At 45.2% G+C, this 16,927-nt stretch overlaps 1 protein-coding gene across 1 annotated transcript in view; it reads right to left on the bottom strand.

The window, feature by feature from the left end:
• Positions 1–4,075: 4,075 nt before the first annotated feature.
• Positions 4,076–16,927, bottom strand: part of LOC126426893 (serine/threonine-protein phosphatase 6 regulatory ankyrin repeat subunit C-like) — a 114,411-nt gene continuing 101,559 nt past the window's right edge. Inside the window, exons 2-3 of the mRNA XM_050088981.1 lie at positions 11,234–11,807; positions 4,076–4,706 (exon numbers count right to left, since the gene is read on the bottom strand). Of these exons, the coding sequence (XP_049944938.1) occupies positions 4,220–4,706; positions 11,234–11,807 (1,061 nt within the window). The 3' untranslated portion in view covers positions 4,076–4,219. The remainder of the gene's footprint in view (positions 4,707–11,233; positions 11,808–16,927) is intronic.

Genomic DNA, 16,927 nt, shown 5'->3' on the forward strand with positions numbered 1-16,927 from the left:
GTTTTACAGGTAGACATTTAACTTGACTCCAATTGTTGAGAGTGTAGATTGTAGTGATATGCAGGAAAAAGTAATTTATAAGGTTTTTAAATTGTTTAAGTGGGTTGGTTATTTGTGTTTCTGGTATTAATTGAAGTACAGATCAAGTACGCAAAATGGTAGAAACACGAGCTGCTGCTGCCGCTGCTGCTGCTGCTGCTGCTACTACTGCTAGTACTACTACTACTACTACTACTATGACAACCTACTGCTGCCATAACAGAGCAGGTGGAGGTGTTAAGAGAGAAAAAGTTTCGAGAAAAGCAGGAGCATGAGGAACACCTCCATAAATATGTGTTGTAAGCCAGTCAGATTCAGCCATACAATCGTCATGGGAAATAAAATATGGAGTTGTGATAGATTCTCCTACTTTTGATCCAGAAGTAGCCGCAATTATCAGTCCGTTTTTGTGTAAAACAATTGAAGATGTGTTGGTTTTCATTGATGATGCTACAGCTACCGCTGAAATCAGTGGTTGGTCAGATCCGATAAACGTTTGTGTGGCTAGCTTGTGTTTAACAGGGGAAGCCAAGACGTATGTGATTCATCGTGACACCGTCAGTAGAGCCCAAATGTTTCAGCAGTTGGTCACTGGACATCGACAGCGTTGCCAAAAACAAAATAGCACACACTTTTTTGTGATAAGCTCAGTACTTTGACCCTGAAGCGTGGGAGTATTTTCAGACAGGATTTGCAGAGTCAGTTCTTGCACCTGTGTACCTACCCAGATTGCGAAGGCCAATAAGGTCATCGCATAAAACAGGGCGCTAAATGTTTTCTTGCGCGTAATTCCCGCAGAAATGCCACAAAGAGTTTGAATTGAGAAACTGAGTGATTTAAAAGCAGCTCTTAGAACTGCAGCACAAATGGAGGAAGCAGATTTTGCCACAAAGTAATAGGTAGATCGCTGTGTATTCGCTTCTGAGATCAGACGAATAGGTGTGCACGAGAGATCCACATGCAAACCAGTGTAAGCAACCAGTGTCTCACTCATGTGGCAAAGAGGATCACCAAGCGTCTGTCAGACAAGGAAGAACGGGAAGCTCTACTGGGGGAAACAGTCATTAAACTCAAACGAGAATGCTTCAACCATCAGAAAGCATTTCTGGTAGACCCTAACACTGCACAAGTTACTACACGGACGAAATGATGCTTAGTGAGTGATGTGGAGTAGAGGTTTCTTGTAGAAATGGGGGCACACGTATCTCATTAGTTGGGGCCTGATGAGCAGGGGGAGACTGGGGCCACCAAGCTATACATCTGTGGGCTTATAGTAGTGCTGGCTGCAATGCACTGAACACCAACGCAATGGGAATATGGGAAGTGGGAATGTTTGTTGTAGCGTCATGTGGTGTCAGAGTATCTGTCAGATGAATGTGTGTTTAACATCAGCAGCATTACAACTGTATGGGTCTTCTAAGACTGAGATAGTACTTTGCTTCTCTCGATTTAAATGTGAACCGACTATACCATTCCAGATGGTAAAATGGCTCTGAGCACTATGGGACTCATCTCCTGAGGTCATTAGTCCCCTAGAACTTAGAACTAGTTAAACCTAACTAACCTAAGGACATCACAAACATCCATGCCCGAGGCAGGATTCGAACCTGCGACCGTAGTGGTCTCGCAGTTCCAGACTGCAGCGCCTTTAACCGCGCGGCCACTTCGGCCGGCTCCAGATGGTAAACACTGAAGTGTGGATATTGTTATGATTGCCACACTGTAATTAAAGACACGAACTATTGCTTCATCTTTCCTGCAGATGCAGGTGGAAGTTCAGTCAGACGCGATCTGGAAATTCAACACACAGCTTGTATTGCAGCAATATGGGTCTGGTACAGTTTACAATACTTTGATATAGCACCAGAAATGGCGGTATGAAATAATTTTCAGCAATCGCACACTACACAGTAGTTGCATTTATTAGCTATACAGGGTGAACACAAAAAAAACGACAAACTGCAGGGACGGATTCCTGAATGGAAATAAAGGAAAAAGTTACTACGAACATGTGTCTGGAAATGCATTGTCGCCACAGTAGATGACACTATCGAATGAAAGTTCTACTGACCATATGCTGCGTGTTCCTTGTGTTGCAGGCTGTGTGATTCAGCGTACTGTAAGCAGCAGAACGGCCTGGTATTCACCAGGGGAACAGCTGTCTACAGCGAAGCAAATGGAAACCGTCGAGAGGCAGCTATACCAAAACAAGTACCTTACAGATACCAGCTGCATCACACAACACTTCAAACCCTTTTTTGGCGTTGTGACATCATGGGTCCTTTCAGACAGACGAACATTAACGGAGGCGTTGAAATGTGAGTACACCAGATTTGGAAGACCAGGTTCTACAGGTTACTGAGACAAACCCAAGTGCAAGCCCAGGCAAGTGGCCCACCAATATGGTGTGAGTAGAGGGTTATGTGCATCCTGCACAACAATCAGTACTATCCTGATCAGTTCCAATCCCATGGTGACCACTGGCAAAGTCTGTTGCGATGCAGCTTTGTACTATTCTGAGACTATTTGTTCATTTCTGGACAAATCTTTCTAGGTACTTTTTTCCTAGATTTCCAGTCAGTAATCTGCCCCTGCAGTTTGTCCATTGCAGTGTGTATTTTTAAGTTCTCGTTAACTGGTATAAAGTTTAGCCTATAATCGCATTTGAAACATTTTTACTGAGACACAAGTTGCCTCTTGATACTTAAATTAGTGTGAAAATTACCGAACTATCAGTTTAATACGTCACAGCTGCAAAATACTAACACCAATTCTTTACAGACGAATGGAAAAACTGGTAGAAGCCGACCTCAGGGAAGATCAGTTTGGATTCCGTAGAAATGTTGGAACACGTGATGCAGTACTGACTCTACGACTTAGCTTAGAAGAAAGATTAAGAAAAGGCAAACTTACGTTTCTAGCATTTGTAGACTTAGATAAAGCTTTTGACAATGTTGATTGGAATACTCTCTTTCAAATTCTGAAGGTGGTAGTGGTAAAATACAGGGAGCGAAAGGCTATTTACAATTTGTACAGCAACCAGATGGCAGTTATAAGAGTTGAGGGGCATGAAAGTGAAGCAGTGGTTCGGAAGGGAGTGAGACAGGGTTGTAGCCTATCCCAGATGTTATTCAATCTGTAAATTGAGCAAGCAGTAAAGGAAACAAAAGAAAAATTCGGAGTAGGTATTAAAATCCATGGAGAAGAAATAAAAACTTTGAGGTTCGCCGATGACATTGTAATTGTGTCAGAGACAGCAAAGGACTTGGAATAGCAGTTGAACAGAATTGACAGTGTCTTGAAAGGAGGATATAAGATGAACATCAACAAAAGCAAAACGAGGATAATGGAGAATGTAGTCGAATTAAGTCGGGTGATGCTGAGGGATTTAGATTAGGAAATGAGAAGCTTAAAGTAGTAAAGGAGTTTTGCTATTTGGGGAGCAAAATAACTGATGATGGTCGACGTAGAGAGGATTTAAAATGTAGACTGGCAATGGCAAGGAAAGCGTTTCTGAAGAAGAGAAATTTGTTAACATCGAGTATCGATTTAAGTGTCCGGAAGTCATTTCTGAAAATATTTGTATGGAGTGTAGCCATGTATGGAAGTGAAACATGGACGATAAACAGTTTGGACAAGAAGAGAGGAGAAGCTTTCGAAATGTGGTGCTACAGAAGAATGTTGAAGATTAGATGGGTAGATCACATAACTAATGAGGAGATATTGAGTAGAATTGGGGATAAGAGGAGTTTGTGGCAGAACTTGACTAGAAGAAGGGACCAGTTGGTGCGACATGTTCTGAGGCATCAAGGGACCACAAATTTAGCATTGGAGGACAGCGTGGAGGGTAAAAATCGTAGAGGGAGACCAAGGGATGAATACACTAAGCAGATTCAGAAGGATGTAGGCCGCAGTACGGGGAGATGAAGAAGCTTGCACAGGATAGAGTAGCATGGAGAGCTGCATCAAACTAGTCTCAGGACTGAAGACCACAACCACAATAACAACAACAACAATTTAAATTAGTTTACTCATATTTACTGTTGCTTTAATTCTGACACAAAATTTACATATAACTTCTTATATAAACTGCACTTAAAGCTTTATTGAAAAACATCAGAAAGAGTTGTAAAGGAACTGTTTAAATGTAAATACACAGACATTTGTTGGAACACATTCTTTATGTCAACATCTCTATCAGCTGGTCCCTATTGTTCCGCCTGGCGAGGTCCAGTGGGGTACTCCAGTTGTCATCTCTGGCCCTCCTGTCAGCTCCCGCCTGCAGCAGCACGGCCACTACGTCTGCATGGCCACGTTCCGCCGCATCGTGGAGCGGTGTCCTCCTCCACTGGTTCCTGGCGTTGGGGTCAGCTGCAGACGCCAGCAGCAGCCGCACCACAGCCGCGCGGCCACGGTATGCGGCCGAGTGCAGAGGCGTGCACTGCATGCTGTCCCTGGCGTCCACCTCCGCCCCGGCCTCCACCAGACACCTCACTGCCTGCACCTGGCCCCTGGAAGCTGCCCAGTGCAGGGCTGTCATGTTGTAAAAGTCTACGTCCCTCACCCCTACGTCGGCCCCTGCTTTCAACAGTGCACGCAGTTCCTCCTCTGCCCCCTGCTGAGCTAAGTAGATCAGCTTCATGCCACACTCTTCTCCAGGAAGTCTCCTGTACAAAAACAGAAAAGTTCTCTCACTTTACTATGAACACACACATCTAATAGAGAAAACTATGTTGCAAGAAACCAAACATTTCTGAAAGCGCATCTCTTCAGAAACAAATCTACTATGTGTGATCTTAGGCTTTCCCAGCAAAGTAACTGTTTGTACTGTTCTCGGGTCTCCAGCCGGGTGCAGTCGTTTTCAAACCATGGTACTTCGACAGTGTTCCTTGCCGTTATCTTCAGGTGATACCTGATACGATATTTCGACAGCGTTCCTTGCCGTCCAGGTGATACCTGCAGACTGAGTATCTCCGCAGAATCTCCTTCCCTTTATACTCTGATCGCCCCCCCCCTTCCCACGCGTCCTGCCGCACCCGACACCGCGTGGAGTGGTGGTGGGAGGGGTGGGCTGCGGGCTGCAAACCATCAGATGTCCTGTGGCCTTCGTCGGGCGCGGAAGTCGCTTTGGGTCGGCGCTGTGCATTTAGTTGGCTGAGTGCTGGGTCCCAGGCTTTGCTGAGGTTGAACCCAGCGTCTCTGTCGATCAGCCCATCAGCTACACGTGCCAGCCGGGGTGGACGAGCGGTTCTAGGCGCTACAGTCTGGAACCGCGCGACCGCTAGAGTGGCAGGTTCGAATCATGCCTTGGGCATGGATGTGTGTGATGTCCTTAGGTTAGTTACGTTTAAGTAGTTCTATGTTCTAGGGGACTGATGACCTCAGACGTTAAGTCTCATAGAGCTCAGAGCCATTTGAACGATCGGAGCTACACGTATTTCAATCGCCTCCTTCAGAGCACAGTCCCAAAACGACGAGGCCTGCCGTAAAACCTCCGTTTTCGCGTACTCCATAGTATCTCCAGTATCCATGTAATGTTCCGCAACCGCAATTTTTGTAGGTTGCTTCAGTTCACTGTGCTTTCTGTGTTCCTGGCATCTTTTTCGATTGTCCGTACAGTTTGCCTGATGTATGCCTCACCGCATTTACACGGAATACGGTAAACACCCGGTTTGCAGAGCCCGAAGTCATCTTTTACTGTACCTAGCAGGACAAACGTTTTCGGAGGTGGGCGGAAGACACATTTGATGTTACACCGAGCCAGAACTCTACCGATTTTATTGGATACTTTGCCGGCGTAAGGCAGGTATGCCATTGTCTTCTCGTCCTCTTCGTTCTCTCTCTGCTGAGCTTGTCTGAAAACAGCCTACTGAAGCAACCTACAAAATCTGAGGTTGCAGAACATTACATGGATACTGGACACACTGTGGAGTACGCGAAAAGGAGGTTTTACGGCAGGCCTCGTCTTTTTGGGACTGCGTTCTGAAGGAGGAGATTGAAATACGTGTAGCTGATGGGCTGATCAACAGAGACGCCGGGTTAAACCTCAGCAAAGCCTGGGACCCAGCACTCAGCCAATTGAAAGCACAGCGCCCACTCAAAGCGACTTTCGCGCCCAACAAAGGCCACAGGACATCTGATGGTCCACAGTTCACATCCAGCACCCAGCAACCCGCCCCTCCCCACCACCACTCCACGCCGCGCAGCGTGGGGCAGGACGTGGGGAAAGGGGTGGGGAGCGATTAGAGTATAAAGGGGAGGAGATTCAGCAAAGATGCTCAGTCTGCAGGTATCACCTGGACGGCAAGGAACGCTGTCGAAATATCGTGGTTTGAAAACGATTGCACCCAGCTGGAGACCCGAGAACAGTACAAACAAATCTACTATATTCCCCTCTTATAATACAAAGAGTATGAGATTGTGTAAATTAAGGTTCAGTTGTTCAGTTGAACCCCTTTATCGAAGTCTTGTTCAATATCCATTTAAATTCCTCTATTCATATCTCAAGAAATTCCATTGTCTCATTTTGTCACACTGATCCCTACACGTCAGTTCCTTCGAGCTCAGGATGCTGCTGCTAACTGCTTGTTGACGTCCACTCAGTTGCTTCATACACCTAATAATAAATCTGTGCGCAGCAATTCTTCCCAAAACTACGAAATCTGACACACACAAAACGAACCTCATTCCTGAGATAAAGCCAAAATTTTTGAGTACAATTACTGGTGAATTTCTTGACATTCTCACCAAATAGTGAAAATCTGTATCACACACAACGATTTGGTCGAAAAAAAAAAAATCACATAACAGTAACACTAAGTCGACTACTAGTCATGCCTTCTCTCTCTCTCTCTGTCTCTGTGTGTGAGAGAGAGAGAGATTTTGATTTTCATACAGTCTGCTAGATTTTAATTCGAACTCTTCCAGTAAGCAAACATTGCCTTTCTGATGACACTCTCTACCCCACACTGCTGATTTACAAAACAATGAACATGTCACTTTGATCTAGTCTCCTCACTACAATCATCCACGTGGACAGTACCTACATTCCCATACTGAAAAATTCTCTAAAAACGTAAAACAAATAAAAATAATGTACTTTTCTTATTCTACCACGCAGTTACTACAGCCGACGCACATAATACTCATATTATAAGTACTTAGTTTGATTTTCTATAAATATTAGATACCCAGAATGACGCTAATGCTACTGTTCCAATAGAAAATTAATACATGGAAACAACCGATAAATTAATGAAAAACACTTCATAGACTGAAAACGAATCTTAACTATCTCACATTTTGTATAACATGTTTCCTGGTCTGTTCTATCAAATGGCGAGACTGAAAACTTGAGTTTTGAACCACTCTGCAGTATTTAACAATGTCAAAGTTGTTTTGAAACCCGCAGTGCTTTACCAAGTGTGGCTGTAGTGGATGTGAAGCGCCTTTGCCTCCCTCTCGTGTGTCTTCTGGTTCACATGGCCCCACAGACTGACACGGGTTACTAGCAATCGTAATACTTCATTTTAGGGCAAACACAGCACTGAAATATGTGAAAGACAAGTTAAAACATTCTGGGACTGTGTATTGATCAAATCCTAGCGTGTGGAATCCGAAACTGATATGGAGCAATTAGCAATTATGTTGCCTCATGTACTCACTTTTGTGTGTGTGTGTGTGTGTGTGTGTGTGTGTGTGTGTGTGTGTGTGTTCACGTTTACAGCTGTAGTAATGACAAGTTCTGGATGGTAGAGTTACTACATGTATAGATTCTGTGTATGCTGTGCCATTTGTGCAAATTCTTCTGTGCCTCAGTGTTTCTGGCTTTTCAGAGGAGAGGCTTAAATTCTACTCTAAAATCAAGAGCCTGCCCCTCAGCCTCCTCCACTAAAAAAGTAAATACACGAGAACTCGACAATAAATCTCGAGTGACAGCGCTGCCACTATTTTTTTGGGCGTTACAGCAGAACTATCAGTCCAGCTGCGCCACTGAACACAGCCTGTGGGCGCGAAGGTGTCAACATGCCAGGTGCAGCAACAGGTCTGTTAATACATCACAAAGTGGAGAACCCAGTATGTTGTCCTCGATGGTGAGTGTTTCTCGGAGGTGAGTGTTCCTCGGAGGCGATGGTATCATCTGGAGTGCCCCAGGGAAGTGTGGTAGGTCCGCTGTTGTTTTCTATCTACATAAATGATCTTTTGGATAGGGTGGATAGCGATGTGCGGCTGTTTGCTGAGGATGCTGTGGGGTATGGGAAGGTGTCGTCGTTGAGTGACTGTAGGAGGATACGAGATGACTTGGACAGGATTTGTGATTGGTGTAAAGAATGGCAGCTAACTCAAAACATAGATAAATGTAAATTAATGCAGATGAATAGGAAAAAGAATCCTGTAATGTTTGAATACTCCTTTAGTAGTGTAGCGCTTGACACAGTCACGTCGATTAAATATTTGGGCGCAACATTGCAGAGCGATATGAAGTGGGACAAGCATGTAATGGCTGTTGTGGGGAAGGCAGATAGTCGTCTTCGGTTCATTAGTAGAATTTTGGGAAGATGTGGTTCATCTGTAGAGGAGACCGCTCATAAAACACTAATACGACCTATTCTCGAGTACTGCTCTTGCGTTTGGGATCCCTATCAGGTCGGATTGAGGGAGGACATAGAAGCAATTCAGAGGCGGGCTGCTAGATTTGTTACTGGTAGGTTTGACCATCACGCGAGTGTTACGGAAATGCTTCAGGAACTCGGGTGGGAGTCTCTAGAGGAAAGGAGGCGTTCTTTTAGTGAATCGCTACTGAGGAAATTTAGAGAACCAGAATTTGAGGCTGACTGCAGTATAATTTTACTGCCGCCAACTTACATTTCGCGGAAAGACCACAAAGATAAGAGAGATTAGGGCTCGTACAGAGGCATATAGGCAGTCATTTTTCCCTCATTCTGTTTGGGAGTGGAACAGGGAGAGAAGATGCTAGTTGTGATACGAGGTACCCTCCGCCACGCACCGTATGGTGGACTGCGGAGTATGTATGTAGATATGTAGATGAAGACTGCAACACTGCAAATTTATTGCTAAGATGGAGCCACTGTACAATGAGCCAAGCAGTTTCCACACAGCCAGGCCACAGGTCTTTTTTTGTTCTGAATGCAAGTGGAAACAGCATGTCAGTGTAGCAAGTAGGCTGCAAACCATTATAAGTATCCATTAACTTTAGCTGAGGCATCTGCAGTCAGTCAGCACCTTCAGAAATGAGAGGGCTATGCCAGGCAACCAAACAGTATGGGACAGCATGCAGGCATCCCGAGTTTGGACCTCCACCACCACACCCTCTTCTGGTGCCAAGATGACCTCCTTGTACTAAGAGCTCCCTTGCTCTTGTCATTGTGGGCAACAACAACGTCAGGACGATTGGACTGCTCACCATTCCATGTTTGTGTAAGTGTTTGGATGCTATGTGCTGTCAGTCACAGCGGCGATATCAACCACGTGAATCTGCCATCCCCTGCAACCACCCCTGCACACATCCACACTACTGGCTCCATCTGGGAGTGGCTATGGTGCGCCAACAGGGTCACAAGCTGCTGCATAAATTGCTGCAGCCAGCATTCTTGGCATCAATGTCACGGTCTGCTGGCACTCAGTTCACTGCCACAAGGCCATAACATGCCTTCCTCACCATATGCTGTGAGGACTTGTGGCCACTGCCACCACCAGGATGCTACGAGTGTAGCTGCGTGAGATTTAATAAAATGCTTTTACTTTGGATGCTCTTTGTCTGTGCAGCCATAGGCCTGTACCTGGGTGACAACCCACCTCCCCAACTCAACCTTGCACAGACATGGCCCTATACCCTGGGTATCTCGCAGTCTCTGCCGGAAGATTGTATGTCCACGCAGCAGGAGGTCACAATTGCAGCTCTCAGTGCTATTACACAGTTGGGTGAATGAACGAACCATGATTTTTACTTTCGTGTACAGAAGAGTGGGGCTAGGCATAATATTCATCACTCAGGTTTTCCCAGTGTGATTTATTTGGTCATACTGCCCCATGTGCCGAGTCAGTGGCAGTAGTGTGTTTTATTTGTGATGGCTAGTGACTAAATAATCCACAAAGATGAGAGGGTACATAATGAGGTTCAGAGTATAAGACGATGTATTGTAATTGTGTGTATGTGAGCTAGTGTAGTCTGATACTTCGTTCTACCTTTTTGTGTATTAGGGATTAAGGTTCCATAATGAAGTTCCATAATGTAGTTTTGTGTAGCAGAATATGATGCAGCGTTTACTTAATGAGCTAGCATATTTAATGGAAGATGAGATGGTCTGTCAGATCAGCTATGAAAACTTGGCTCTCCCATGATTTTTTGATAGCCAACTTACCTGCTAATAAACATAGCTCATTTTAGGGATGTATTATGACTAGGCAATGAAAGCATTGTGGGCTACTAGTGAAAGGTTTTTGTAGTCAGCAATGAAGGTGTATATCCTAGCACAAGGCATCTGAAGCAACTCAGTGGCAAACATTGTAAGCTTGAAACAAACACACACACACACACACAAAAACAAACACACACACACAAAAACAAACACACACACACAAAAACAAACACACACACACAAAAACAAACACACACACACACACACAAAAACAAACACACACACACACACACACACACACACACACACACACACACACACACACACACACACACAAAAACACAAAAACACACACACACACACACACACACACACACACACACACACACACACACACACACACACACAAAAACAAAAACAAACACACACACACACAAAAACACACACACACACAAAAACACACACACACACACACACACACACACAAAAACACACACACACAAAAAAAAAACACACACACAAAAAAAAAAACACACACACACACACACACACACACACACACACACACACACACACACACAAACACACACACACAAACACAGAAAAACAGACACAAACAGAAAAACAGACACAAACAGAAAAACAGACACAAACACACACACACACACACACACACACACACACACACACACACACACACACACACACACACACACACACACACACAAACAGAAAAACAGACACACACACACACACACACACACACACACACACACACACACTTGGAAAAGACAAGTGTCTCGTCTTGTGCTTACCTGGTGTCTGCCGGTGGCTGACCAAGCAGGCGACTGACTTCAACCACGTCTTTGGGCAGGATGTGGACCGCCTCAGCCCAACCCTGAGTGGCCAGCACTTGCTGGTTGGCCTTTATAAAGGCGACAGCAGCCTCCATGAGGCTGGCACAGGAGTACCTCAACGCAAGCACTGCCGTGGCCGCCGCGTTTTCCACTGACAGCTGAGATGCCAGCTGTTGCTCACACAGAGCCTTCAACCCAGACACGCCGTATTTATCCGCAGCTGCCAGCAGCTCGGGCGTGACGCTGGGCTGGTGGGTCGCCTGAAGGGAATACATGTAGCCGAGCAACTCGCGCAGCACCGGGCCCTCCACATCGGTGATGGTGACGTTCCCACTGCTGGCCTCCAGTGTATCGTGCCGGAACATGCCGGCAAACACGGGGCTCCTGTCTGACAGGATGGCCCTGTGCACTACCAGCCGTGTGTTGCCTGCCACCAATGTCACCATAGCACCATCACCTGCATCCAGGAGGGCGCCCACGTTCACAGCTGCAGTCTCCTGCTTGTCCTTGGTGGCTGCCATTGCGGATGATTCTGAAACACGGTGTCACTAAATAGTCTTCTGTCCTTACACGGCACCCTCAGTACTTGTGTACGCTGAGGTGACAAATGTCATGGGATAGCGATATGCACACACAGCACACAGTACTATCACATACGCCTGGTATAAAAGAGCAGTGCATTGCCGGAGTTGTCATTTGTACTCAGGTGATTCACGTGAAAAGTTCACAACGCGATTATGGTCACACGACAGGCTTTAACAGATGTCGAATGTGGAATAGTACTTGGAGGCAGACATAAGAGACTTTCCATTTCAGAAATCGTTAAAGAATCCAATATTTCAAGATCATATCAAGAGAGTACCAAGAATCATAAATTTCAGGCAATACCTCTCATTACAGACAATGCAGTGGTCAACATCCTTTACCTAACGACCGAGTGAAGCAGCATTTGCTTAGACTTGTCAATGCTAACAGAAAGTGCACAAATCAATTTGGGACATATGGTGAATCAATCCATTAGACAATGTGGTGAAATTTGACGTTAATGGGTATGGCAGCAAGCAACCGATGTGGGTGCCTTTGCTAGCAGCATGGTATAGCCTGGGCCTGTGATCATATCGGTTGGATCCTAGATGTCCAGAAAACGGTGGCTTTGGAAGATGAGCCTGAATTTTGATTGTTAAGAGCTGATGGGAGTCTTCGAGTGTCGTGCAGATTCCATGAAGCCATAGACCCAAGTTGTCAAAGAGGCACTGTGCAAGCTGACTGTGGCTCCATAAACGTGTGGGTTGTGTTTACTGGGGAAGGACTGAGTCCTGTGGTCCCAACCAACTACTGACTGGAAAATATTATGTTCGGCTACTTCAAGAACGAAACTTCCTGGCAGATTAAATCTGTGTGCCAGATCGAGACTCGAACTCGGGACCTTTGCCTTTTGCCGGCAAGTGCTCTACCATCTGAGCTACCCAAGCACGACTCACGCCCCATCCTCACAGCTTTACTTCAGCCAGTACCTCGTCTCCTACTTTCCAAACTTTACAGAAGCTCTCCTGCGAAGGTAGGAGACGAGGTACTGGCGGAAGTAAAGCTGTGAGGACGGGGCGTGAGTCGTGCTTGGGTAGCTCAGTTGGTAGAGCACTTGCCCACGAAAGGCAAAGGTCCCGAGTGCGAGTCTCGGTCCGGCATACAGTATTAATCTGCCAGTAAGTTTCATATCAGCGCAGAGTGAAAATCTCGTTCTCGATACATTGAGAACATTTGCAGCCATTCGTGGACTACGTTCCCAAACACCAGACCACAATTGTTCGTGAATGGTTTGAAGAACATTCTGGACAACTAGCATAATGGTTTGGCCAGCCAGATCGCCAGACATGATTACCATCAAAAATTTATGGGACATAACCGATTTGGCTATGGAGGTAGCACGGCTCAATACATCTGTAGGCGAGTTCCGATGACTTGTTAATGCCACGTCGAGCTTCTGCACTACACTGGGCGAAAAGTGTTCCAACATGATATTGAGAGGTACCCCATCACTTATCACCTCAGTGTATAGGCACAGCCTAAGCTGTGTAACGGAACAGTTGGTAAATGTTGTGCATCGCAAGTCACTATGGTATCCTTGCTTTTTACAACAGATGCAACAAGTGAATAGATGCAGAGGTTCATCAGTACATTATCAGAGATCCTTATTTTACACGTCCACATGTAGGGTAGAAACAGTCTACAATTTCTCCTTACAATGCAGTGTCAAATGGTCATCAGCCCTTTCAAAATGGTGATCTAGCACATTACAGACAAGGCCAGAGGAAATACAGTGGCAATTCACTGAGTGACGTACCCTCCTAAGCTCCCAGGTATATAGAGAAACGATATATTACTGGAAACTAAATTACTCTCCTCTTAATAACTAGACCTGTGTGTTGTCATGCTGGATTCGTTCACATAGTCAACTGATCATCCGGTACCAAAGTGTAGGGTGCATCACTAGTAAACGTCATCTCAAAGAAACTGCCACTGTGACTGCATCATCTCAACCGACATGACATATTCCAATAGGACAAAGCCTAGCTATGCATAGCACGAAATGTTCAGCCAGAAACAGAGAATATCCCATCCATTTAACTATCTAATGTGCTATGGTTTCGAAACTGACCTCACTATATCACTGCACTGGAGATGATACTGATAAGAAGACAGTTTTCGCTGATATTACTTCCTCAATTCTAGGTTTGGCTCGAAAAATTCTTAATTACAGTTTTTACAACGAGAGGGGCGGGAGGAAATCTATCTTCATTTATTGCACATTGAGCTACAACGAACGTCAAAACAAAATAAATCATTGTACAGCGTCTCATAATATGCGGTACTCTTAGAACGACCTCTCAACAATATTCATTGCATTAAGACAGTACCTACAAAAAGCTATAAAACATTTCTTTGTTTAAAACTGGTGTTTCTAACAACTTTTAAACACTAGTATTGTATACCCATTTTTGTTTATGTTCATAGTGCACAGACTTTCCAGTTAATCATTGTACACTACTGGCCATTAAAATTGCTGCACCACGAAGATGACGTGCTACAGACACGAAATTTAACCGACAGGAAGAAGATGCTGTGATATGCAAATGATTAGCTTTTCAGAGCATTCACATCAGGTTGGCGCCGGTGGCGACACCTACAACGTGCTGACATGAGGAAAGTTTCCAACCGATTTCTCATACACAAACAGAGGTTGGCCGGTGTTGCCTGGTGAAACGATGTTGTGATGCCTCGTGTAAGGAGGAGAAATTCGTACCATCACGTTTCCGACTTCGATAAAGGTCGGATTGTAGCCTATCGCGATTGCGGTTTATCGTGTCGCGACATTGCTGCTCGCCTTGGTCGAGATCCAATGACTGTTAGCTGAATATGGAATCGGTGGGTTCAGGTGGGTAATACGGAACGCCGTGCTGGATCACAACGGCCTCGTATCACTAGCAGTCGAGATGACAGGCATCTTATCCGCATGGCTGTAACAGATCGTGCAGCCACGTGTCGATACCTGAGTCAACAGATGGGGACGTTTGCAAGACAACAACCATCTGCACGAACAGTTCGACGATGTTTGCAGCAGCATGGACTATCAGCTCAGAGACTGTGGCTGCGGTTGCCCTTGACGCTGCATCACAGACAGGAGCGCGTGCTATGGTGTACTCGACGACGAAACTGGGTGCACGAGTGGCAAAACGTCATTTTTTCGGATGAATCCAGGTATTGTTCACAGCATCATGATGGTCGCATCCGTGTTTGGCGACATTGCGGTGGAAGCGTGTATTGGTCATCACCATAATGGTGTATCACCCGGCATGATGGTATGCGGTGCCATTGGTTACACGTCTCGGTCACCTCTTGTTTGCATTGATGGCACTTTGAACAGTGGACGTTACATTTGAGATGTGTTACGACCTGTGGCTCTACACTTCATTCGATCCCTGTGAAACCCTACATTTCAGCAGGTCCTGTACGGGCCTTCCTGCATACAGAAAATGTTCAACTGCTGCCCTGGCCAGCACATTCTCCAGATCTCTCACCAATTGAAAACATCTGGGCAATGGTGGCCGAGCAACTGGCTCGTCACAATACGCCAGTCACTACTCTTGATGAAGTGCGGTATCGTGTTGACGCTGCATGGGCAGCTGTACATGTACACGCCAACCAAGCTCTGTTTGACACAATGCCCAGGCGTATCAAGGCCATTATTACGGCCAGAGGTGGTTGTTCTGGGTACTGATTTCTCAGGACCTATACACCCAAATTGCGTGAAAATGTAATCACATGTCAGTTCTAGTATAATATATTTGTCCTATGAATACCCGTTTATCACCTGCATTTCTTCTTGGTGTAGCAATTTTAATGGCCAGTAGTGTATTATGGCAGTCCATCACACATCTTAAAATATAATTGTTAAATATATTTTTAGGGTTACGTATCTCAATCGGTAAAAACCAAAATCTTATAGAAACCTCTTTTTGTCCGTCTATTTGCCCGATGGTTAAGACTCCTTTCTCTCAGGAACGGATAGAGATATCAAGTTCAAGTTTAGGCTAAGTTGGTTTTGGTTGTTTTGGGGAAGGAGACCAGACAGCGAGTTCATTGGCCCCATCGGATTAGGGAAGGATGGGGAAGGAAGGATTTAAGTGTCAGGAAGGCATTTCTGAAAGTATTTGTATGGAGTGTAGCCATGTATGGAAGTGAAACATGGACGATAAATAGTTTGGACAAGAAGAGAATAGAAGCTTTCGAAATGTGGTGCTACAGAAGAATGCTGAAGATTAGATGGGTAGATCACATAACTAATGAGGAAGTATTGAGTAGGATTGGGGAGAAGAGAAGTTTGTGGCGCAACTTGACCAAAAGAAGGGATCGGTTGGTAGGACATGTTCTGAGGCATCAAGGGATCACCAATTTAGTATTGGAGGGCAGCGTGGAGGGTAAAAATCGTAGAGGGAGACCAAGAGATGAATACACTAAGCAGATTCAGAAGGATGTAGGTTGCAGTAGGTACTGGGAGATGAAAAAGCTTGCACAGGATAGAGTAGCATGGAGAGCTGCATCAAACCAGTCTCAGGACTGAAGACCATAACAACAACAACGGGGAAGGAAGTCGGCCGTGCCCTTTCAAAGGAATCATCCCGGCATTTTCCTGGAGTGATATAGGGAAATCATCACGGAAAACCTAAATAAGTTATGTCAAGTACTAAGATCTATGGTCCCTTAGTGGTGTAAAAAGTCGAAGCTTCTAAGTCAATGCAATCAAAAGATACGGCCATATATGACATAACACGGAAACTCCCACGTTAAAACCTCTAGATGAAATATTTCTAGACGTGTCGGACCTGGTGGTCTAGCAAAAAAGCATATACTTAGAAACCGAGAAGTCGTGGGATCGAAACTCAGTCACACCATGGATATTTCGGCCTTCGTTTTAACCTCTCAACGTAGTGAAGAGTCGCCAGAAACAACATGTGGTTCGGTTTCCACGTTAAAGTGTAGATCCCCTTTCCCCAGCCAGGTAACCAGCGTAGATGAGGGACACACAGGTCACCAAAGTGACGTCCAATAGACAGACCTGCACAATGCGATTCAACCACACGAAATGATAATAAT

This window comes from Schistocerca serialis, chromosome 11 (genome assembly GCF_023864345.2).
Source record: "Schistocerca serialis cubense isolate TAMUIC-IGC-003099 chromosome 11, iqSchSeri2.2, whole genome shotgun sequence".
Taxonomy (NCBI): domain Eukaryota; kingdom Metazoa; phylum Arthropoda; class Insecta; order Orthoptera; family Acrididae; genus Schistocerca; species Schistocerca serialis.